General features: G+C 39.8%; 1 protein-coding gene across 1 annotated transcript in view; it reads left to right on the top strand.

Annotated features, from left to right (window-relative positions):
- Positions 1-26,120, top strand: part of sugt1 (SGT1 homolog, MIS12 kinetochore complex assembly cochaperone) — a 36,582-nt gene that overhangs the window by 5,786 nt on the left and 4,676 nt on the right. Inside the window, exons 4-9 of the mRNA XM_079463012.1 lie at positions 4,854-4,923; positions 9,932-10,002; positions 10,157-10,210; positions 14,322-14,353; positions 16,311-16,327; positions 16,444-16,540. Coding sequence (XP_079319138.1) covers positions 4,854-4,923; positions 9,932-10,002; positions 10,157-10,210; positions 14,322-14,353; positions 16,311-16,327; positions 16,444-16,540 — 341 coding nt within the window. The remainder of the gene's footprint in view (positions 1-4,853; positions 4,924-9,931; positions 10,003-10,156; positions 10,211-14,321; positions 14,354-16,310; positions 16,328-16,443; positions 16,541-26,120) is intronic.

The following is a 26,120-nucleotide window of genomic DNA, read 5'->3' as shown; positions in this document are numbered from 1 at the left end:
GTTCACCCATCTGGACAACCAGTGGCTCTGTTGCGGTGAAGGTGGCCATTTGTGCCGTGGGTGCCACCCACTTCTTGAGCAGGTTGAGATGGTATGTCTTCTCTTAATGGCGACACCCTGGCTGGCAGACGTGGTAGTTAACCGGCCCCACATTCTCCAGGATGGTGTATGGATGGACACCAAGAACTTGGAGGTGGATGTAGGAGTTACCACTAGCACCCGTTCGCCTGGCTGGAACTCGCGGGGTTGGCGCTGGGCCTTGGCCAAATGTTCTCTGACTAGGGGCATCACCCTATCGTTGAGTGAATTCTTCTGCCGTACATGCTTGATGAGGCTGCAGTGGAGAGCCGGCTGTTGTTCCCATGCTTCGGTTCCTTTGACTGATTTATTTCAGCTGTGTTGCCTGTGAATATTCATATTTACACAACAGACGAACACTCACAGATAAACATAATTAGCATGCTATAAACTTTAACCTACATTATTGTATGATTATTGAAAACTGGGTAGTAAAAAGCAGCAGAAGGGCATCACAATTAACTTAGCTTCCGCTATGATAGCTAGCCTCCTAAATTGGTGCTTGGACCGCTGCTTTTTACCATTTACATGACATCCTTAGGACTTATCCTACGAGCACACGGAACTACTCGTGTTTCCGGCACACCCCACGCTGCAACACGATCTCACCATTCAACTTGGCAATTCCACAATTACTCCCTCCGAATCAGCCAGGAACCTCAGAGTCATATTTGATGAACAACTGTCCTTCAATGTTCACAGTGCAAAAACAACGCTATCCTGGCGATATGCCTTATTCAACATTCAAAAGGTTAGACTCACTGAGCATGCGGCACAACTCCTTGTCCAGGCCCTGGTAATCTCAAGGTTGGACTACTGCAATGCTCTCCTTGCTGGTCAATATGGAAAGGCTATCAAACCACTCCAACTGGTTCAAAACGCAGCATGACTCGTCTTCCAAAAGCCCAAAAGGGCTCATATGACACCCCTTTTCATCTCTCCACTGGCTACCGGTTGAAGTACGTATCCGGTTGAAGTCACTGATGTTTGCCTACAGGGCTATCAGTGGAGCTGCACCAGCATATGTTCACACCCTACTACACTCCATCAAGAACCCTGCGTTCAGCCTATGAGCGACACCTTGTAATGCCTTCTTATGAGGGCATTGAATCGCTTTCCCACTCATTCTCCTACACAACTCCTTCATGGTGGAACATTCTAACGCGGTCCGGTCAACCACATCTCTCACAACCTTCAAAAAACTACTTAAAACCCATCTCTTCTGTGAATACTTGACAGACAAACGAAAAGGCTTGGCCAAGGCTGGAAATTAACCCTGGGTAGAGCAGTACGGTGAGACGCTCTTGCGCCCCTCCCCCATTCTACTGACACCTGCTGATTACAGACTATCACACACACACAGACTCACACACATATGCCTCACTCGAGAAGTGAACTGGATTACTTCCCCTGTTGCAAGTCTTGTCTATGGTGTATTGTGTACATGTTTTTCTCCCCACCTTCCTCATGTTATGCTGTATTCTTCTTCTTACTACATTTCGTTACACTGTACATGTATGTGTGTAATGACAATAAATTTAATCCAGTCCAAAACAATAGGGGGGCCCCCTTAGGGGAGACCAGAGTTCACAGGGGGGGCGCGGGAGCGGATATGCTTTGAGGTGAACAAAGACGCATAAAATATTTCACTAATAATTTTATAGAAAAATATTTTTTCAAAGTTAAAAAAGAAAAATGCTTACAATGCCAAGATAAGGCAGTCAAAAATGATCTCTTATATAAAATAATTATAAAAATTTTGCGCGCATACCGTCACTTGCTCAATGTGATTGTTGTCATAGTAACAGCAAAAGTAAAATGGCAGAGAAACGTAAATGCGGTGATTCTTCATCAGAGGCGAAGAAAAAGTTAAGACACTATGACAAAACCTACATAAATTTTGGTTTTATTGAAGGCCAAGACAAGTCTCGTCCAGAATGTGTCTTTTGTGATGAAAAACTGGCAAACGACAGCATGAAACAAAGCAAGATGAAAAGACACCAGGAAACAAAGCATCCAGAGACAATCGGAAGAGATAAGGAATTCTTGGAGAGAAAAAAAGAGATGGCTCTGTCAAAAAGATCGACAGATATCAGAAAAGTATTCGAAAGAGCAGGTAGTGATTTAAAGAAGGCTACTAAAGTCTCCTTTGAGTATTCGCTGTTGATTGCCAAGGCAAAAAAGCTGCATAATATTGGAGAGGAGTTAATCAAACCCGTCTGCATTAAAATAGTGGAGGGACTTTGTTGGCCGCAAGCAGCTGAAAAGGTTAAATCTGTCCCACTTTCTAACAACACTGTTAAAGACAGAATTGATAAAATGGCAGAAAACTGCAAAAAACAGCTCCACGAAAAGCTTAGAGAAGTCCAATTTGCTATACAGCTGGATGAAACGACCACAGTAGCGGGAGAGTGTGCTTACCGTATATGTACAGTATGTGGACGGAGATGAGTTGAAACGGGACATACTTATGTCTGCCAATTTACCCACAACAACTACAGGTCAGGATATTTTTATGGCTGTTGATTCATACCTCACATCGTACAATCTGCCCTACACAAATATCGTCGCTTGCTGCACGGATGGAGCTGCCGCGATGATGGGTAGAAACAAGGGATTTAATAGCCGTTTGATGGAAAAGGCTCCAGCCTGTGTAATTTTGTTACATGACTGCGCTACGGGAGGAATTAAAGTCCCGCTTTGCGGCCAGACTTTAATCCTTTGCATTATCAAAGGAGTCGTGGGTTATGGATCCCTTCACATCCAGGCTTGAAGATGTGGAATACCTTGGCTGTGAAGATGAGCTCGCTGAACTACAAACTGATTCACTGTCAAAAAAGTACTTCCAGGAGAATGGATTCAAAAGGCTTTGGATAGCCAGGGGACCTGTTGTCGCACCTAAACTCGCAAACTATGCCATTACAAAGATCATTCTTCCTTTCAGTACCACCTACCTCTCTGAGACAGCCTTCAGTGCCCTTGTGGCTATAAAAACAAAATCACGCAACAGATTGGAAGTCCACAGCGATTTTAGACTGTCACTGGCATTACACCTGACATTGCATCACTAGTGAAAGGCATGCAAGCTCAAGGTGGACATTAGCGTTATGTGTTTATGCTGACGTTATGATTAGCCTTGTAAAAAAATAAGGATCTGTGCATGCATGCATGTAAGTACATACAGCATTCTACCGTTCATATTTAACCTTACATTCATAACATTGAGTATTCTATGTTTAGGCCTATACACAAAATCCTGAAAAAAGGGAAACAACTGCGTTTTACTAGTTGTGTAAAAATGAAAATAGTAGGCTAAAAGGAAACATTTGAAGTTGAAAGGAACATTTCCTGTGTATTCATGTAATAAAATGTCATTAAAAATAATTAAAAATGTCATTAAAAAACTACATTTAGTTACTATATACAGTGGGTGTGCGCTTATGTGCATAGCATTTATATATACATATATATATATATATATATATATATACACACATATATATATTAATGCTATGGGGGGGGGTCACGGATTGTTAAATATGTACATAGGGGGCCCCCAAGGAAAAAGGTTGGGAACCACTGGCTTATTTCTCCCTGAACTCTTTGGAAATCGCTTTGGAAGTGTCTGCTAAAAGACTAAATGTAAAGGTAAATCAGTCAATGAAATGGTGTTAGCTATCATATTTGATTTGATTTACTGGCTAGTTAGTGTGGAAATGTAAACATTTTAAGATGATACTCTTTCTCTCCTTTATCTAATCAACAGATATTTAAGATATATGCATTGCATTTGGTATTTTGGATGAGCACAGCAACACACAATGGTTCTTTTTGCATTTGAATCATGAACAAAGGACCAACACCTCACACAACTTAATCAAAGGTCTGAGTAAGCCAATGCCGAGACCAATGTTTTAATCCAGAACCCTTCATTATTAGTTTTATGGTCTAAGTAAAACAGCTACGTTGAATGAATTAAAGGGCGCCTAATGTAGAAACTTAAATTTTAAATGTTGTTTGAACATAACAGTGTTTCAGGAATGTGTGTATAGAACCGGCCTAGAATGATAAAAATCCAGCCATTCCTTGTTTTAAATCCCCAATAAACCGCTTGAATGAGTTGTTGACATTCGCTCAGCTAACGGAAGTCACAGTGGTTAAGCCCTGCCCATGATCCCTGATTGACTCTGCTGTATTAGCATAGTCTCTGCCCTCATCGAGTTGTATACTGTCTGCCGTTGTTAATATGCTGTAGTACTTACACTGAGCAACTACAATGTTTCTTAAACAAACAAGGCGTTTGTTGTTGGATGCACTACTGGACACACAGTCAATCTTAATTTGCACACAATTTTTTTATTTGAATAAATAAATGTTCTGTCTCCTAAATTGCAACTGAAGTATCCACAAACTGACATTAATGGTGTCAAACCAAAGAGCAGCCAAAACAACTGTGTCACATGAAAAAATCATGTCATTGTTTTCAAAAGCCGTCGTTTTCCTCATCAACATCACAATGCGAAACAGCGTTTTCAAGTTTCTCCACTTTGTAGAGCATTGTCATATAGCTAGGTTTTACGTACACACATTAATATTGACAGGGCCTGGGCTTGCTACTTCTTTTCCATGTATTGTTTAAAGTTGCCACCTGAGTGTTTTTTATTTCCATTTAAAGGGAATAACCCTAAAAATGTGTATAAATGCAATATATTCATGCTTTATCTAGTAAAAAGACTGGAATTTATTAAACATTGTGATAAATTTGTGTGCCCTAGGAGCAATTGATGATGCTAGGAAAGCCCACCAGCTGCAGCCAGATCTGGGACTTGCATTTTTAAGAAGAGGGTAAGTAACTAATACAGTATTTCACGACAAAACAATTCGCGAATTCGTGTCTGTAAAAAAGCGAATTTCACCAGCGAATGTAAACTCAAAATGTTCAAGCGTCCAACTCCACACCAATAGCGCGATTTACCGCATTTGGTGTGAGCACTCTATAGACCTCTTAACTCTTGCCCATCTGCTAAATGTGGCAATGAGCTTGACCAGTCAACTCACGCTGAGTGAAGATCTGTGAATAGACTGCCAATCAGAGGTTAACAAGAGTCAACAAACATAAAAGAAGTACCGCCGCAGAGACTATGATGGTGGAAGGATAATTCTGGTTGAGTACCTAATATATGTGTCTTTGTCCATCAATTTAAACTAAAGTACAGATGATTGGCGTGCTGTGTTTTTGTTTATGCTAGGAAATCTGCTTCACAGAGCGCTCTTTTGCAGTGTTGCAATGTTAATTTATTTTAAAGCGTGTTTATGTTTGTTGTTTGGCTAATGTTAGCCCGTGTCAAATCTTGCACCTCACATACAAATCAAGACACATTTTAAATCGCCTTTTAAATACATCAATAACAACTAGTTATTGCGTCGGTTCCATTCACACTGCGTAGAGTTTTGGTAAATGCGGTTGTCACTATCTGCATTTTTGGGGAGTAAATTTAATAGAATGATCTAATTGTTAACAGCCGATAAAGATTGGCGACAATTCAGAACACATCGGCGCACTCTGACAAAAAAAAATAGATTTCAGTATGGAGGTCCAGGCTCATAAGATGTGCAGTAGTGGCCAAATGTTTGGAAAGGACTTGTATCCCAAAGGTTGCAGGTTTGATCCCAAGCTGTCAGGAAACGACTTAGGTGGCCTTGAGCAAGACACCTTACCCCCAATTGCACCCTGGCTGCTGCGATAATAGCTCCCCAGTAATAACCGTCCAATATATTTTTTATCTTTAATGCACAGAAATGTTATAATGTGGAACTAGCTCATCCAGTTATTTCCTTTCGCCTCCCCTTCCTCAGTTGGGAAACAAAAAACATTTGTAACAGCAGTGTTTCCACTAGGATTTCGTGAAACTGTGTCGCTTGATGATGTAAAACATTAGTTACGCAATCACATATTTTGATACAGATTTCAAGATACCTCCGAAATGGTATATTTCCCACCACAAAAACTAAAGTAACGTCTGGATTTACTAACATTAAAAGTATTTAGTAACATACATTTTACTAATGATTTACTAAGTATTTGTATAAAAAGAGCACCGTTCCAGTAATTATTTCCGGGTTGAGGTGGGAATTATCTAATTTCGGAGAGCGCATGAAACTGGTTGCAACTTCAGACCCGTTTCGATTCTACTCGTATAATAAACCCATAAACTTAATATTCAGAGTTGGTCTGAGAGTTTATTTCAGAAAAGCTCAAACACATCAAATACACACTGTAACTCATGTCATTGCGACGACCTGCCAAAATAAAAGTCTGAAATAAGTGAAGAAATAATACAGTAGTGTTCTAGTATTTATATAGTAAACTATAGTAGTCTTGTCAAACGTCCCGGTATTTCGGGTCCAGGTCGGTACCTAAAAATACAAATGTTGATGGTACCTCATTTTCATAAGCCCCGGTACCACCAACGCACTGGGTTAACCGGGTACTGATGCGCTGTCTCACAGGTTGTGACTTGGAAACTTTTCAGAGATGCATTAAGACAGGATGAGCAGATAAGCGCGGCTCTGATCCACAAGGGATGTGCAGAGATTGCTCTCAGATATAGTTCAGATTTAATTGATATTGCAAAGAAAATAAAAAGAGTTTTATGGTGAAAGGAGAAAACATCCAGATTTATTTGAACAAGTTCAAGCAGTAAGTTTCAAATTTTGTTAGCGGTTGCATTTTTTTATGAATCTTGTATCATGTTAATTTACAGTAAATGTAAATGTAAAGGAGTAGTTCACCTTCAAAATTCTGCCCTCTTGACATTTCAAACCTGTGCAAAACCCAAAGGAAGATATTTAGAAAAATTTTGGTAACAGAACAGTCAGTAAACAAAGTTTTTGTTTTACCTACTAATAGGGCTGGGCGGTATACCGAGTTGGAGGAATATATCGATATGTTTACCCAACGCGAGGCGGGATAAGCCTATATCGTTCATATCAATATGGTTTGATGCCGTGCACGTGCTCGCTCTTGCCCGCTTGCCTGCTCCAGCACGCAAGGTAGCATGCGACATGGAGGAACACGTGCCGCGGGTCACCACTACAGAAAACGTACTGGTTAGTAAAAAAAAAAGAATGGTTCACTCATTTGGAGCCAGTTTGGATTTAATAGTTCCGATGAGAAGCAAAAACAGCCAATCTGTAGGGAATGTAATAAATCCGTTGTATCAAAATGTGGAAGCACATCAAATCTCTTCCACCACTTACAAAATTACCATAAAGTGCAGTACGATGAGTGTTTACAACTTCAGCCACGAAAGCTGTGGCCTAATGGTTAGAGCGTTGGGCTTGTGATCAGAAGGTTGCCGGTTCGAATCTCAGTGCCAGCAGGTCATGACTGAAGGGCCCTTGAGCAAGGCACCTTACCCCTGATTGCCCTGCAGTAATGTGCCACTGTATAAAACTACTTGTAAGTCGCTTTGGATAAAAGCGTCTGCCAAATGAATAAATGTAAATGTAAGGCGGTAGCTTATCACATTGCTAAAGACATGGTTCCTATTGCAACAGTGGAACAAGAAGGTTTTAAAACGCTGCTAAAAACCATTGACCCAAGATACCAGTTACCCAGTCGCAAGTACTTTGCAACAGAAGCTCTGACTCAAATGTACAGTGATGTCAGATGGAAGCTTTCCGAGCGGCTCGCAAGAGTGTCTCATTTCGCGCTAACATCCGATTTATGGTCAAGCAGGACATGCGAGCCATATATAAGTTTGACAGTTCATTTTCTTAAAATTTGGGAAATGAAAACTGTGTGTGCTGTATTTTATTTATCAAATATTTTATATAATTTAAAATATGTTGTGAAGCTGTTTATTTGTAAACAGGGAGGGAAAACCCTGTATTTGCATTTTATTTTGCTCAAAAACTGTTCAAATGAAGGTTTAATAAAGGCTTTGATTTTTCGAGTAACCATTTATTCCTTTTGGTAAAAAATACCGGATATATATCGTATACCGCTATTCCTCCTAAAAATACTGAGATATGAATTTTTGGCCATATCGCCCAACCCTACCTGCTGACGTTACTCCCTCATACCGGATTGTGATGCAATCCTCATTCCATGTTATTCCTTTCTTGCTGATTGAACGAGCAGCATTACTTTGCTATAATATACAGGTGCTGGTCATATAATTATAATATCAGCAAAAAGTTGATTTATTTCACTAATTCCATTCAAAATTCTTTTAATGTTGATGATTATAACTGACAACTAAGGAAAATCCCAAATTCAGTATCTCAAAAAATTAGAATATTGTGAAAAGGTTAAATATTGAAGACACATGGTGCCACACTGTAATCAGCTAATTAACTCAAAGCATATGCAAAGCCTTTAAATGGTCTCTCAGTCTAGTTCTGTAGGCTACACAATCATGCGGAAGACTGCTGACTTGACAGTTGTCCAAAAGACGACTATTGACACCTTGCACAAGAACGGCAAGACACAAAAGGTTATTGCAAAAGAGGCTGGCTGTTCACAGAGCTCTGTGTCCAAGCACATTAATACAAGCAATAGGGATAACCGCACCCTGGAGAGGATTGTGAAACAAAACCCATTCAAAAATGTGGGGGAGATTTACAAAGAGTTGACTGCAGCTGGAGTCAGTGCTTGAAGAAGCACTACGCACAGACGTATGCAAGACATGGTTTTCAGCTGTCAAGCCACTCTTGAACAACAGACAGTGTCAGAAGCGTCTCGCCTGGGCAAAAGACAAAAAGGATCGGACTGCTGTTCTCTTATGAAAGTTAATTTGGCATTTCCTTTGGAAGTCAGTGTCCCAGCGTTTGGAGGAAGAGAGAAAAGGCACACAATCCACGTTGCTTGAGGTCCAGTGTAAAGTTTCCACAGTCAGTGATGGTTTGGTGTGCCATGTCATCTGCTGGTGTTGGTCCACTGTGTTTTCTGAGGTCCAAGGTCAATGCAGCCGTATACCAGGAAGTTTTAGAGAACTTCTTGCTTCCTGCTACTGACCAACTTTATGGAGATGCAGATTTCATTTTCCAACAGTACTTGGCAACTGCACACACTGCCAAAGCAACCAGTACCTGGTTTAAGGACCATGGTATCCCTGTTCTTAATTGGCCAGCAAACTCACCTAACCTTAACCCCATAGAAAATTTTAGGAACCCCATAGGAACTTTTTTCCCTCGTTTGTTTTGTTTCAATACACACAAAGGGAATAAACATGTGTATAGCAAAAAATGTTTTAATGCAATTACATTTCTGTGAGAAAAATTTCAGGCTTGCCAACAATTTTGACTTTATGTAAATAAAAGCCAATTTAAGATGAGCTAATCCTCTAAATGGATTAACTCTTGAACAATAATTGAGCAATACATTTGTTCAAGTAATTATTTATCTCTTTTACACGTTAGTTAAAAAATACAACTATTTATGTAAGCTCTGGTCCATTAAAATTTTGACTATGTAAATAAAAGCCAATTTAAGATGAGCTAATCCTCTAAATGGATTAACTCTTGAACAATAATTGAGCAATACATTTGTTCAAGTAATTATTTATCTCTTTTACACGTTAGTTAAAAAATACAACTATTTATGTAAGCTCTGGTCCATTAATATTGACAAATACAACTTAGATTTTTAATAGTAAATGTATTAGTAAAATTAACATTGGATTAACAATTAAAAATTATTTCTCATTGTCTAGTCTTGTTCAATTTAACTCTTAATAAAATATATATATATATATTTATGGCCTTAAGATAATGGCAGTTTTCTCCCGGTGGTATCGAATATCGATATTTGTTTAGTATATATTTTATAGATTTTTTTCTTTTTCAGAATCGCAGAATATCACCTTAAAAACTTCAGCACTGCTCATCAGGTTTTCACAGCTGCAAAAGAGCTTGATTGTAAGTGTTAAATAACTGTTTTTTAAATTATTTGTAACTCTGTGAATGCCCTATAATGAGTAAGTATTGTACAATGAAAGAAATAGAATTATTATTTGTACTACATACTGTGTCAATTTGTTACATTGACATACATAATGCAATATTTTTTAAGGTTCCAGTGAATGCTTGCTAACATGGATCCAGCGTTGTGAGGAGAAAATGGCAAGTACGTATAATTCAACCAGGCTTTTCATGCTAACTGTAAAAACATTATTGCTAACTCTTACATAGACATCAGATCTTGTATTTAGCCACTTTTGCACAAAGTAGTTACAGTATGGGGAAGAGCCTTTGGAACTAGTAACAGGGGTTGTAGTTTACTTAAACTGGTATTAGAACCTCTGATCGAAGCCGACTGACACTGTGTCATTTATTAAACATAAACAGCTGAAGGACAATTTGGCTTTTACTTTGTTTTTGTTGCCTGTTGTTGGTTTCATGATAATGACTGTGTTGTACTGTAAACCTATATACTGTATTGCGATTGAAGATCATTGAGGTGGCGAAAAACAATAACGCACATTCAGGCGACCAGTTAGTGCAGTTAAAATCAACTTTTTGTATGTTTATGTCTTGTAACAGTTTTAAGATACTGTTTTGTGGCATGCGTTCAGCCAGTCAACATACACTTGCATCTCTGGTTGTTCCTGTTTTTCTGGATGAGACCCTACTCTAAAGGAGCAAATTAAGATGCTCCAAAAGGTTTTCCTGAACTAAAAAATCTGTCCAAAAGAAACAGGTACTTGTGCTTTTTAGTTCTGGAACAAAGGGCGCTTTCTGACCGGATAAGTTCAGGAAGGAGAAAAGAGGTCTGTTGTTTGTGAACTAAGTTTTCTTCAGGTAATTTCCCCGATCTCATTCACATCAGCAAAAGGAACAATTTAGTGACTTAAGCCGCAAAGAGCAATTTGAGTGTGTCCATCAACAATGACAAACAAAAGAAATTTGTCCAATCATCGTTTGTTTACGTCCCAGGTCATTCCTATCCTGCTGGTTTAGACCCTGCACGGAGAAGGTGCTAAAGTGTTCCTCAAAAACGTTCTCCCGAACTAAGATTCTGTTCGGTTCTTGCTGTGCCAACACAACAAAAAGCGGGTACATCCGGCAAGTTGATCATGAACTATGAAATTGTTCTTGTGGTCCAAAAGCCCCTTATGAAATCATTCAAGTGTCGTGTAAGCCCCTACTAGTTTTCTATGATGGTGTTTTTACATAGCAAATGTGGCACATAAACCAAATCTGAAGCAACATTAAACCAACTGTTTAATCTGGGTCTGAAGCAGTATTAGTGCATTTAGGAGGGTTATTCACTTGTCAAATTGTTTAAATATTTTTACAGAAGCAAGACCAACATCAGTAGTGAAGAAAGCAAAAATATTAAATGCCAGAGATGAACAGTAATCTACTCAAATCCGAATTTCCATTGTGGGTCATCCCATGTAAATTGTGCACATCTGTTTTTTCATGGAGGGGGTGGCGGTGCTTTGCGATGTACACTGCATCATCATTCAATCGATTACATGGGTTCTTGACGCCTTCTATGTTGTGCACGTTTGTTGAGATGCGCAGAACGACTTCTTCATTTTGTAGCACAATCATCAGTTGTGTTGGATTTTACATGGCGCTGCACAGAAGCATTGGTGTATGACATTTAAGTTCTGTGAGAACAGACTGCTCTGTATGGTTTCAAAATTGGGAAACTGTACAGTTGTTTGACAGCATGAGATACAAAACGCCTTAGAACGTAAGGTTGCTGCGTAACCTCAGTTCTCCGAGATCAGAGCAAGGTATCTCACTAAGGGAAACGCCTCAGGCAGACTATGGAAATACCAACTCAAAAATCGCAGCTCATTACAAGAAGCCCACATCCTTCTTATATATATATATATCGCTGTGATTACCTGGAACGGCATTCTGACCACGCTTCCCCCATGTAATGCGAGAAGGGAAGTTCGGTCAGATACCTTGCTCTGTTCTCAGAGAACCAGGGTTACGCAAGTAACCTTATGTGTTCTTTCAAATAAAAAATGTCCGGGATCCATCTGGCCCAGAGACCCATTTATCTCTTGGTTCATCAATGTTTTGTATTTCTGTGCCCTTGGCATTGAACCTGGATGAGGCAGAGACATTTTTTTTGCATTGAACCCAAGGCTGAAGTTCTTTGTGACTGTGAACTTGAGAACTTGTGCTTGAACATATTATACCAAACTCTGTTTTCTGCACTAGAGGTAGCGATATTGCTGCCGGAAAAACACAAATAACATTGTGTGTTAAGGGTAAGCTGAACTGGCCTGAACACAACTTGGAAACAAATTTACATCCATGATCCACATCTCCCCCTCTTCTTAAAGACGCCATCCTAGGAGTCCAACAAAGGCGTGTAAGTGTACTGATTCATTTCAAATTGAGTTTAGCGCAGTGTCATTGCTAGGAAACATCGCTTTGTTTACTACCACTGTGTCACGTGTGGAAGTTGCGTTTTTTCTCGTCTAGTCTCGTGCTGGTTTCGCTTGTTTACTGTGTGATGCTGTAAGGCGTGTCCAACAGCAGGTAAAGGACTAATATGGTGCACTTGGTCCAGTCAGTGGGAGAGGCAGTTTAGCAGCAGAAGTCAACAGAAGCGTGTAAGTGCTCGTCTTCACATCATCTTCACTTTGTAAAGATTTTATTTCCTTGGACAGCATTGCACAGTTCGTTGACTTCCCGACCCACAACAAAGGAGACACACTGGCTTTAATATGTTGCTCTGGACTCATACCTTTAGTGCATTTGATCTTCCCATATCTGACCATAAGTTCTTAACTTTTAATATTTCCATTCCTTCATCCAACCCAGTTCAACGATGTACCATATCCTTTCGTAATGTTAAAAAGCTCAACATACCTGATCTGAACAGTGAACTCTCTGTGGCACTGTCTACTCTCAATCTACAACCCCCCTTCCCTGTTGACCTGATTATCAATACAACAATATTGGATACCCTGGCACCTCTTCGAACCCGCACTGTCACCTTTACAAAATCTTCCCCCTGGTTCACTCCTGCCCTCGGTTTATTGAAACAAGAATGCCGATGCTTGGAACGTCTCTCTATTAAAACTAGACTTACTATCCATCAACAAATGTACTCTGACCCTTTTACCAACTATAAAAATGCTCTGAACTCTGCAAAATCTGAATGTTACACACAATCCATAAGCATATGACTACATATTTTTAAACACACCTTGATTGTAGTTGGACTCAGTAGCGGTTTTAGGCACGGGCGAACCGGGCAGTGGCCCTGGGCGGCATTTTTTCATGTCACATGGGGGGCGGCACCGGCACGAGCAGTAAAAAAAAAACTCTGGGCCGCTGCGAAGCGGTTTCCTATTATCTATCATTCATTCATTGTGTGGGGAATTGGCAAATTGGCGCCCCTGCAAGCTGAAAAGATAAAGGTATGCAATTATAATGTTCTCTCTGTGTTATGATTTCTGTATCCATGTTGTCATCAGAAGGGCAAATGTTAATTGTAGGTTTAATAACTCTTACGTTTGTTAGCCTTTTTGCTATGATGCTTGCTATGCTTATGTAGCGAAGGCAAGCTAGTATAGAGCTGTGAAGTGTGTACACCTCAATACCCGACCAACAGGTGCTCAGCCTCCTCGTTAGAGCGCCCGACTCTCATTCGGACCGACATCGGTTCGGGGCCCGCCCTGTGCGGGGCGGTTGTAGAAGTGTTGGCGGTTAGAACCGGCAACACTTCTACAACAAATTTGGTTTTAAGTCAACAAACACAAGATCTGTTTCTCGCTGAAGTTTCTTGCGGAGATCTGCGGGCGCTTATTCCACGCTGCCTTATCGGGCTCTGGTGCGGGAAATAGCATGAACGCGCTAACCATGTCTTCAGGGCTAAAAGTGATAGGTCAAACGTTTATTACATGGTCTTAGGGCATGTAATAAACTGTTTTCCCTTATTCATCAGGCTGTCTGTCGCGATGTGTTCATCTCAGGTCGAGAAAACTCTCTAGTGTTGCTTTCAAAGTAAAAAAATCTAAACTTGCCGGTTGCAAATGTGGACTAGTTGTAAAACTGTTGCACTGTCTTAAGAACATAAAAGGCTGTTTATGATCCAGTGACTGCAAGATTGCAGGAATTTTTTTTTGGCAGAGGTAAATCATGTTAACTAAGTTAAGCTGAATTGAATTGTATAGACAATCTCTACTTTAAGTTATAAAAAACAAAAATAACGTATGGTTTTTGTTTGAATTAATAGTTTACTGCTTGTACCCTTTCAGCACACATTGAAAATGGAGCCTCATCGAATTCGGTCAGTATTTCCTTACTTTTTCAGATTAATTTATCATTAAGTAATATTTTTATATGTATGTTCTCCAATAAGCCAAACATTAAAACTGAAATGAGTATTTGTAATTATTATCTAACAAGGCCACATAATAACTTCTGATTTGGTTAGATTACATTTTGTGCAGGTTCAGCAGGTCCTAATCTGGCTGTTTTCCACAGTGTAATATTAGAGGGCTTTTCCACCATCCCGCCAAACCGTTCAAATCACGGTCTGGAAGTCTGGAACGGTTAGAGTTATGTTTAACCACGTGAGCCTGGTTCAACACGGCATGATTACAAACTGTTCTCAAAATGGAATTTTAGACAGGGTTGTCTAACCGTGCTGAAAGAATGCATGCAGATACATAACAGCTCATTCTCTTGCGTTAACAAGGCAGCACGTTTGTGTTCACATTCTAAAGATTTCCGTTATCAGCCCTGCGGTGGAAAATGAAATCATTTACGTACCGGGTAGCCCAAATCGGCACGGAGTGGAACGATTAAGCAACAAGAACGATTTGGCACGATGGTGGAGTAGCGTATTTAGGTCTTAGGCTCTTTTATCCCCAGAATGATTCTGTAAATTTTGATTCTCAAAATACTTTACAGATTATATATTGTACCATGTTGAAAATGGCCATTTGTGGATGCAATGAAAAGAGCACGGTTTGGTGTGTCTCTCTTTAAATGCAAATGAGCTGCGGCTCCCTTCCCTGTATGCAGAGAATGTGGAGAACTTACGCCTGTGCTTTGGATGACATTATGAGAAGCTATATGGCGGAAATACGTCTGTCCATCCCTAAATGTCAGACACCGATAAAGGAGAGATTCCACTAGAAGTTGATGTTTTAATATTGTTAACAAAAATTAGCTGAAGAAAAATGAGTGATCGAATGGAAATCAAGTGCAGTCAATGCAGTTTTTTGTTTATAAATATTAATTATTTTGACTTCAATTCCATTCTATTCTATAGGGGCATTCCCCCTTAAGCCACAGAGCCTTACAATACATACTGTGGATATCAAAATGCACAGCTGATGCTCGGTATCACTCACGTGACTGGCATCACACCTTTCTCTCATGGCTCTCGTCCCGCCCTGCTCGCCATAGTCAGCTTTTGAATTTGCAATAGACCTTATATAACTGACACCAGACAACTATCCTTGCTGAGATATATGGCTCTGTGCTGCTGTTACATACTAGCATCACGTGCCATAAGTAAGATAAAATGATATCCAGCTCATTTAGTTTATATGTCACTTTTCCCTTAGCAATACCCACATATATGATCGTTTTCAGACTTTCCTAGAAATGATGTCAATCTTAAGGGCATAGTTCACCCAAAATATTCTGTCATCATTTACTCACCCTCATGTTATTTCATGCCTGTAAAAATAACTTTGTTCCGATAAACACAGAGAAAGATATTTGGAAGAATGTTAGCAATTTTCACTTCTGGGACATCATCCACTACCATAGTAGTAATCAAAGGGGCCCCAGAACTGTATATTTTCCTAAATTGTTCTAAATATCAAATTTTGTGTTGAAAAGGGAAGTTAAAAAAGATTTCTACAATGGTAATCGATGATGTACCAGAACTGAAAATTGCTAACATTTTTCCCAATATATGTTCAGCAGAATAAAGACATTTATAAAGGTTTGAAACAACCTAAGGGCGAGTAAATGATGACAGAATTTTTAATTTGGGGTTAACTATCCCTTTGTTGGTGCCACATCTAACCTTTCAGCTTTAAATATAAATCCTAATTGTACACTTACTTCAATGGGTCAAGGTATGGTAAGTACACAGGTTTTTTAAATGGGTTTTAATTTTGCTTGTAAAAACTTAAGTTGAAGCTATATTAAATTTACATCTTGTTCTGTGCTTTTTTCTCTTCTTTCTTCCCCACTGGAATGCATAAACAATTTCACAACGGCAGCATTCACAGCATTTCAAGTAAGTGGAGTGATAATACAAACAGTAATATGGCATTATTTATTAAGACTACAGATTAACTCCTAATTAATGTGAAATTTAAAAAATAATTAAGCCTCATACCTGCTTCCGTTTAGACATGACTGGTACCAGACAGAGTCGCTAGTGGTAGTGACCATCATGGTTAAAAATGCCCAGAAGGACAATGTGTCTGTGGATTTTGATGCAAAGAAGGTAAAGTCTCTTTATCATAATTACATTTGTCATGTTATTGTCTGACATATGAAATCGCTTCCAAACGTTATGTTAGATTGTGAAAGCCTTGGCTAAACATGCCTCCATAGGACCCTATTTTGTGTTCAGTTTTGCTCTCCTTATTCAATTTTATCGCATTTTTTGTGATCCAATATATAAATTAAAATACCCCCTGCGCAGATAATTGACCTATTGGTAAGCCCCTCCCCTCGAACGCAAATGAGCCAAAGGCAGTTGAGAATCAGTTGCATGGTTTCATGGACAACTTTAGGTTTCAGTGATGTAGAGAAACATTTACAATCTAAAGCTCTCATCGGTTTATGGTGTTTATGCTACAAAAATTGTAAAACGATGTGTCTGATGTACTTATAGTTCCAGGTATCCTGAGAGTATGGGGAATGGAATTTATTTGATTAAAATTACAAATAGACTTTATCGTTCACACGTTTGAAATGCCTTGCATATTAAGAATTTTAATTCTTGTTTTCGCTCAATTCCAATACCATAAATTTTTTCTTTATGAACTGTCATCAGTTCTTACTTTCTTGTTTTTCACAACTGATGAATCCCCAGATGTCAATGCTGCTTGCCGTTTAAAAGTAAAAGTACTAAACGCCGCCATAAATAATACTAAAAGTACTAAAATACCCAACAGTTGTGAGTACACACCAGGGGCGATTCTAGGGTCAGAGCTTTAGGGGTGCTGAGCACCCAATGAGCCCCACTGCCACCACCCACCCTCTTTTCACACAAAAACAAAATATGTCTATTGAAAAATAACTTTAGCATTTTAACATTGATTAAACTAACTCCGAAAATGATTAGATTTAACTTTATTGTCATTGAACATAGTAACAGATTATTGGACATTAAATGAAATTCATCTTCTGTAAATTATCTCTAACATATATGGTTGCACGTCTGTCTGAACTTTCGAAACCAATCATCAATAAATAATAATAAAACAAACTTCACATCAAGAAAAAGAAAGTAAAACCAAAAAGTGCAACATTTCCAGATTATTTACAGAGGTCTTGAAAGTAATTCGAAAAGTAAAGATATAAAAAAAAATAGGAAAATCTTGAAGTACTTCCCCTGAATCCCCATTTGGCTCTACGTTGGAAGACTTAATCTATGTCGCCGCACTTTGAGGGTGGCAAACCTGTCTATGACCCTTTGGTGTTCAATTTTATCTAGCAACTCCTTCTCAATAGATATCACAGCTAGGTGCTGGAGTCTGCTTTGGCCTGTGGTCCTCCTAAGCCATGTATGTACCCGACGCCAGGCACTAAAAGACTGCTCACATGTACAGCTGCTAACTGGTATTGTCAAGGCAACCTGCATCACAGCTTTCAGTGAAGGGAACATTTCCGAATCTAGGAGTTTGTACACTGCTAGCATGTCCTGAACTGTTCCAGCCTCACTCTTGCGCTTCAGAAAGTTTTTTGCTACTATCACTTCCTCTGACTTAAGTTCAATATGGTAATGCAGAGCCAGTGCTGTCAGATGAGGCTCAGACAAGAAATGGCCTGAGGTTGGACTGCATGCCTGAATTCCATTGAGCACATCCTCATTCACACCAGAAAAACATCTCTCAAGTTCACAGATCATTCGATCCAGACAAGGAAACAAAAGTTTCCTCTTGAGATGTTCAGACTCTGAAGAGCCACAGGTTTCACTGCCTGCCCCACAAGTTGACTCAACAACATATTCATCCATTCTCTTTGTCTTCCGCCTCTGTCCCAAGGATGATTCTACTGCTATCTGGTTTGCCTCACACATAGCTATTGTTCTGGAGTACAGTTCTGCAGCAGTGGTATCACTGCGTTTCTGCTTCATGGTGTTAGTCACTGCATTTTTGTATGTCACTGCTTGGGCAATGTCAATGGTCTCCTTCTGTAGGAATCTGTGTAAACCTGCAGTTACAGACAGGAGAGTGTGGAAAACCATCAGCAAATACACTGAGGAGAATTTACTGAGTTTTGCCCTCAATCCAACTGCTGTAGGTGTCTTGATTGTGGAGAGGCACTCAATAATAGCAGGGAAATTATCAATCACTGCAGTCACTGAATGAAGCTGGCATGCCCAGCGTGTAGTTGACAACTGCACAAGTTCTCTTGGCTGCAACCCTAACTTCTTTTGAGTGTCCACAAACTTATGGTGATTTACAAGGGAGACACTAAAGAAAGAATGGAGACTTTCCAGCATGTTGAAGAACTCTGTGGCTTCAGAGACAGCTTTGCATGTGTGACATAAAACAAGATTTAACTCATGTGCATAGCAATGCACATAAATTGCCTCAGGGTGCTTTTTTTTTTAAATGGGCTTGTACACCCCCAACATCCCCACTCATGACAGCTGCCCCATCATATGTCTGTGCCACACATTTCAACTGATCAATTCCCTTTTTTACCAACTGATTTTCAATTGCAGCTGTTATCGAAGTAGCATCAAACTGTGACACCTCTGTAAGGGCTAGGAACCTTTCTTTGACGTCACCCTCAACAGACACGAATCTAACACAGAGTGCCAACTGTTCTGTCTTTCCATCCCTGGCCTCATCAGCCATAATGGCATACATATTTGCTCCCTTTATCTCACTGATGATATTTTCTGTAAGTTCTTGTGAACAGCACTCTATCATCTCATTTTGGCAATCAGATGAGAGGTATGTGGTGTTATAAGGGGCTGTGTATCTCTGCAAGAAGGGATCAAATTTGGTCAAAAGTGACATGCACTCTAGGAAATTGCCTTTGTTGTGACTGTCATGCGTTTCATCATGACCTCTGAACGCTATACCTTGCTTCCCCAAGAAGCAGGTTACTGCCAAAATACGCTCTAGATACTGCCTTCTTTCACTAATTTCAGTGGTACTTGCTGCCTCTATCTGCTCTACAACATTCCCTTTTGACAGGCTTGCTTTGTAGCTGTTCCAACAAACCACACTGTCCTTATGTGACTGTGTTGTTTCGTGTTTTTGAAACTTGCTAAGAGCCTTTTCCCAGTTATTAACTCCATCATTAACAAGTGCATCCTTTCTGATATTTTTGCCAAATACCCTACAAGGAAAGCAGAAAGCAGCATTTTGTCTATCTGAGTATTCCAGCCATCTGAAACTTTTGAACCACTGTTCTTGAAAGGCTATTTTTTGTGTGCCAAACTGAGTATGAGGGTATTGAGACAGCTTTAACTGTTTAGGACCAGTGTCCTTATCCCCTAAGTCTGAACAGCTTTCTTCTGTCTCTGCTGCTTTGGCTTGGTGGTTTCTATGATGAACTCCTTCTGTCTCTTCATTTCTTTCACTAGTCAATTCCCTCTCATCTCTTATGGACTCTCCCTCTTGCTTTCCTCCTCCTTTATTATGAAAAAATGTGGTGTAAAATAATGTTCCAATAAATGCAATATAGGTTACTTAATGCCAGTGAGTTAGTATAGGAGTATGAGTAGTTACTGTTTTGCTTGCCACTATTCACTATATGTAAATTTATTGTTGTTGTTTCCTCACCTGGTTCTTCCTGCATGCTTTCCCTTTCACCTTCACCTTCTCCATTTCCCTCTCTTCTGGCACTGACAATCATACACAATTATATTGTAGGCAGTAGAGTTGAGGTCAGTTTGTCATGTCACAAAAATGTTATGGAGACCATTTACAGATTCTAAGGATGTGATCGAAAGGCAAACAGATGTGTGTCATTCTAAATGTCTTTATTATTATTGGGTTTAGAAACTTTTTGAAATGACACATTCCTTTCACAAAAGAAGCTGTATTCTCCATTGTGGGTTTGAAATAAATAAATGAAAGCAGGAGACCATTGCCTAGATAAGTAATTCGATACAACAACAGCTGGTTTGCATTATCTGTTACTTTAGCTTAACACTTTTCAGAAGAACAAAAAAAACAAGGTCATTATGGACTGTCCCTAGTCTCTCACCTGAATCGGTCTTTTTTCTTTTAAAGAACTGTCGTATGTCCATTGCTCACTGGCACGCACGCACGCACACACACAGAGAGCAAGAGAGAGAGAGTAATACTGGGAGATCAGGAGTTAGCTGGGTTCAGGTTAAATCCTCTGTGTGTGAGGAATGAATAAATACAGCAAAAGGAAAACATTTGTCGTTTGATTTTACTCTGGTCCAAACGCCAGGGCTTCATGTTTCCATGACGACTGACCAAAAAAAGACGCATGTGACGTCATGTTTACCTGACTCCCGATTGTTAAAATGAGTATCAAATTAACGATAAACTTTAACAACAGAGACACACGTACGCACTACACAGATTAGCAGTTTATTTGTCGCGCTGCTGTTTTTGTTTCACGCTGCATGAGTCTTGCGGAAGAACATTGTAACCGGCGCTACTTCTCTCCGTTTATGACTATGGACGAGCACCCGGGTCCTGTGCTACTCCACAGCGGCGGCGACCCGCGGACTAAAATAGTCTGAATATAAACACTTGTTATAGGTGTACCATGGTGATTCAGGATACTTACTCCAGTACTCACCGATATGGATTCGCAAACGGTGGATTCGCAAACTCTAGGTAAAAAGGAAAGAAGTGTGAGACACAGCTTTGGAGCAACTTACATGATTCACAACACTACATAACGGGTTCTCACTCCGCGTGTGTTTCGCACTGGATGACGGTCGCGCTGAGCGGTGCAGGTACAGAGGAAAAGTAGAAGAAGAGAAGAGGATGACACCATTTGCTAAGCGGGATGTTTTCATTTTCATCCTTAAAATATACATTTTAAACCACAAACTACGGAGTGTGTTTATGACATTATTTAACGAATTTAGACGAAAATTTTGTTTTTGAATAACAACATTTCTTACTCTAAGTTTTAAAAAGGGGCTAGCCTCGCCCATGGTACACACTACAAATCAACTGTCAATCGCAGCATCCACATGCTGGCTAGCAGCTGGATCCTCTTCGTTCTGTGTACGACTGTGATGAAATGACGCATAGATGAAAGACACCAAATAAGGATCTCCGGGAAAGACAACCCGACAGGGCAAATTACAAACCATTATAACAATCTTTCAGTGGTGAATCCAGCAAGGGTAGTCACACCGTTTTAAACACCGCTCTTTCATGTACTTGCTCAATAATTGGTTTTAGGTCAGTTTTACTCAAAATAACTTTAAAAAATGACTAAAAGTTTCCAGGATTCTTGTTTGATCCATAACAACTGGCATGTAATTCAGCACAGACATGGCTAGGACATTGTTTAAAAATAAGCAATCCATTTCTCTCTGACATCGGTATCCTCTGGAAGCCTGTCTAAAGACCTTTGTTTTTCATAGCCAGAAAGACCCAAATCAACTCATACTCTAATAGATGCTGATTGTGGTCACCCACAGATATTTTCTAGCCACATATGCCATTAGAGTAATGCAGCTTCTGTTTTTTGTCCACAAAATGTTATAGACACAGCGGGGAAAATAAGTATTTGACACATCAGCATTTTTATCAGTAAGGGGATTTCTAAGTGGGCTATTGACATAAAATTTCCACCAGATGTAGCCATCAAGCCAAATATTGAAATCATACAAAGAAATCAGAACATTTAAGTATGCAAGTTGAGTCATAATAAATAAAGTGAAATGACACAGGGAATACGTATTGAACACAAGAAGATAACAAGGTGCAAAATGGCATAGAAAGGAGATCACCTGAAATCTGTCAGTATCAAGAGAGAAACCCTGCCCCCTATCAGTACTAATCGATATCAGCTGCTTTAGTCCCAATTGATGGCCTATAAAGGCATCTCATTACCTAGGAGGCACACAGGAAAGACTTCATGATGAGTAAAAGCAAAGAACTCGCTGTAGGTCTTCGTAATCATTTTGATGGGAATGGTTATAGGAGCATTTCCAGAATGCTGAATGTTCCTGTGAGCACTGTAGGGGCTATTATCCGGAAATGGAAAGAGTGTTAGTTCACCATAAACCGACCACGATCAGCTGCTCCACGTAAGATCCCTGTCCGAGGAGTTCAAAGAATAATCAGGAGAATTCTCCAAAAGCCAAGAACCACTCGAGCAGAACTTCAGGAAGACCGTGCATCAGCAGGTACTGTTGTTTCATAGAAAACTATAAGCAATGCATTGAACCGCCATGCCATCCATGCACGCTCACCACGCAAGACTCCATTGCTGAACAAAAAGCATGTTGAGACTCGGTTAAAGTTTGCGAAAGAGCATTTGGAGAAGCCTGTGGATTATTGGGAGACTATAGTACGGTCAGATGAAAGCAAAATTGAACTTTTTGGCAGTCATTCTACACACCATGTTTGGAGAAGAAATGGCACTGCCCACCACCCCAAGAACACCATACCAACAGTTAAGTTTGGGGGTGGAAGCATCATGGTTTGGGGCTGCTTTTCATCAGGGAGAATTGGCAGACTTCATATTATTGAAGGCAGGATGAATTGAGAAATGTACCGGCCAGTCAATCACCTGACCTAAATCCCATAGAAAATCTATGTAGAGAACTGAAGATCAAAGTTCATAAAATAGGCCCAAGGAACCTTCAAGATTTAAAGACCATTTGTGTGGAAGAATGTGCCAGAATTCCTCCTGAGTAATGCAGAGGACTGGTCTCTCCATACAAGAGGCGTCTAGAAGCTGTAATCACCAACAAAGGCTTTTCTACAAAGAATTAAATAAAGTGTGTTCAGTACTTATTCCCTGTGTCATTTCACTTTATTTATTATGACTCAACTTGTATACTTAAATGTTCTGATTTCTTTGTATGATTTCAATATTTGGCTAGATGGCTACATCTGGTGGAAATTTTATGTCAATAGCCCACTTAGAAATCCCCTTACTGATAAAAATGCTGATGTGTCAAATACTTATTTCCCCGCTGTACATGCATAAACTGCATAGATTATCATAATTTGAACAACATTTTTCTTTTTTTTATATTTTAGCTTTGAAGTTATATTAACAAACACACAAAAGGTAACCAAGATAAATAAATGAAAAAAAAAAAACTTGACAACCTCAATTAAAATAATTTGACAATATCAACCTAGAAGGCAATATTCAGAATTGTTTATAAATAAAGTACCAACATGTAACACATTCTAGTTTATAGTGTTATCACTGCTTCGTTTTAGTTTGCCTGCACCAGCGCACCGTTCCTACGCCTGCCTCACCAGTGTTTCCCCTGTCATTATATTAGGTGGGCGCCCCAACCAACTATGTTAAGTTCATAACAGAAGTAATTTAAGGTTAACTTTCTTATAGAACAGGCCTATGTTGTTCTTTTATTTAAAAAAATCGGCTTATGTTCATTTATCTTATCTACACAACATAAGTTGAGTGTTTACAGTCCTCCTCTTCTCTCTGTAACGCGCACATTCCATCTGATGCGAACTCACACGTGCATGCACACAGGTGAGCACACTTTCTTCAGCGCACACCGAGCGCGTCAACCACCTGAAAAGCAGACAAAAATATCTGCGTTGTTTTAAACGCTCCCAGTGGGGGTGAAGATGGGAACACTCGCTCTCCTGTGCGTAGCAGCCACACATTTTGTGGATAACGTTTTGTTCAATGTACAGTTTAAATCATTTCTTATATTGACTGCTGTCCAGGCATGTACTGGCCATTGGGACAACCAGAACATTCCCAGTGGGCTGCAGGCATGTTTATTTATCGCACTATATTAATTATTAGTTAAACATCGGACGTCCGCATATAGCTAAAGCGAGCTGCGAAACTGACAGGTAAGCAAATGCGATGAACGCGAGGATAAGTGTAAATCTATTGCCGAGTTTGTTTGGCATGCTGTGTTATATAGTCAGAAATTAAATGTTTCACCACGAAAACTCAAACACATCACATACATTAAGGAAAGTATTTTGGGAATAAAACATGCTCATAAAAGCTTTTTAAATGAAAAATAACAGATGTTGCTCTCTTTATTCATGACCTTTTGACGTTTTGTATCATATACAGAACAAAAAATACTGTAAACGTGTAACCTTCTTTTTGGATTCTCTTCTATTTTGTAATCTGACTGTAAAAGGCCAGCTTCATTGAAGTCCAGGGCCGAATTTTGTCCCAGACCTGCTGCTGTTATGAACAGAAACACATGAACACTTTTATTCTTTTAAGTGTTTGTGTGTTGATGTCCGTTGCCTAAATATATTGATCGACCAGATTATTCCATCAATGGTGTTTTTATTACCTATATGCCAGGATTCATTGGGCTCAAATTGTAAAAGAGGATCATAAAACATCATTTTCACACATGGATTGGCAACCACAGTCCAGACCTTAACCCCATTGAGAATCTTTGGTCCACAGCGGTCCAACTCTCCCATCATCAATACAAGATCTAGGAGAAAAATGTATGCAACTCTGGACGGGAATAAATGTGACATTGCAGAAGCTTATCAAAACGATGCCATAGCGAATGCGTGCCGTAATCAAAGCTATAGTGGCTCCAGTGTGTGTGGCGGTTACCTGTCGTTGGCACGGAAGAGGTGTTCCAGCCCAGCGGCCCTTGCTCTACTCGTCCTTGCTGGCGCGGGGTGAATCTTCGCAATTTATGGCCTCTGTGTAAGGCTCCAACGCCTCTTTCACCAGAGTTTATTTGAGTTTGGTCGCTCTAACACAGTGCTGTGTGCTGTGGTCTATCCCCCTCCTAAGGACAATAAGGACTTTTTAAAAGATTTTTCAGATTTTCTGGCTGAAATCATGCCTAAATATGATCGTGTTCTTATTGTTGGGGACAGTGTGTTGTCCTGACAAGCCAATGGCAAAGAGTTTTTTAAACCTCATAGATTAATTTAATCTTGTGCGATCTGTGTCGGGACCCACACAAGAACATGGACACACACTTGATCTTGTGCTATCATATGGTTTGTCCATTTCTAATATGAAGATATGTGATGCAGTGTTTTCTGACCATATGCCTGTATTATTTGCGGCTGCTTTGGTCTGTAATACAGTTAAACCTTGTGTTGTTGCTCGCCGTTGTCACATTATTAACCCTTCCACTGCTGCTCAGTTCCTGGTTGCTTTCAGTCAGAACTCCATCATCCCGGAGTCTGTATGCCCTACAGAGAAGCTTAGCTCATGGTTTCACTCCACCTGCCAAACTGTTATATGACAACGTGGCTCCATTAAAACCCAGGTAGCCAAAAACTAAATCTGAGCCCTGGCTGAATGATACGACTCATGCTGTCAGACATGAGTGCCGTAGAGCTAAGCGCAAGTGGAAGAAGGACAAACTGCAGGTGTCTTTGCAAATGTTAAGGGACTGCTGGCGTCATCATCAGAAAACTGTGAAAGATGCTAAAAGTAAACATTTCTCAGATATTATCTTGTCAAATTGTCACAAGCCTCACGTTTTGTATAACACTATTGACTCACTTCTACATGCCCCGCTGACTGCCTGTATGGGGGCATCCACTGCTGTGTGTGAAAACTTCCTTCACTTTTTTTATTGATAAGGTCATTTTTTTATTTATAAGGTAATTTCTATTTGGGCTCAAATCTCACCTCCAATTTATGAACCCTCAACCTCCACCCCTGCTCTGCTG

Source organism: Barbatula barbatula (genome assembly GCF_947034865.1).
Source record: "Barbatula barbatula genome assembly, chromosome: 8".
Classification (NCBI taxonomy): domain Eukaryota; kingdom Metazoa; phylum Chordata; class Actinopteri; order Cypriniformes; family Nemacheilidae; genus Barbatula; species Barbatula barbatula.
This window is presented reverse-complemented; position numbering and strand designations above follow the sequence as displayed.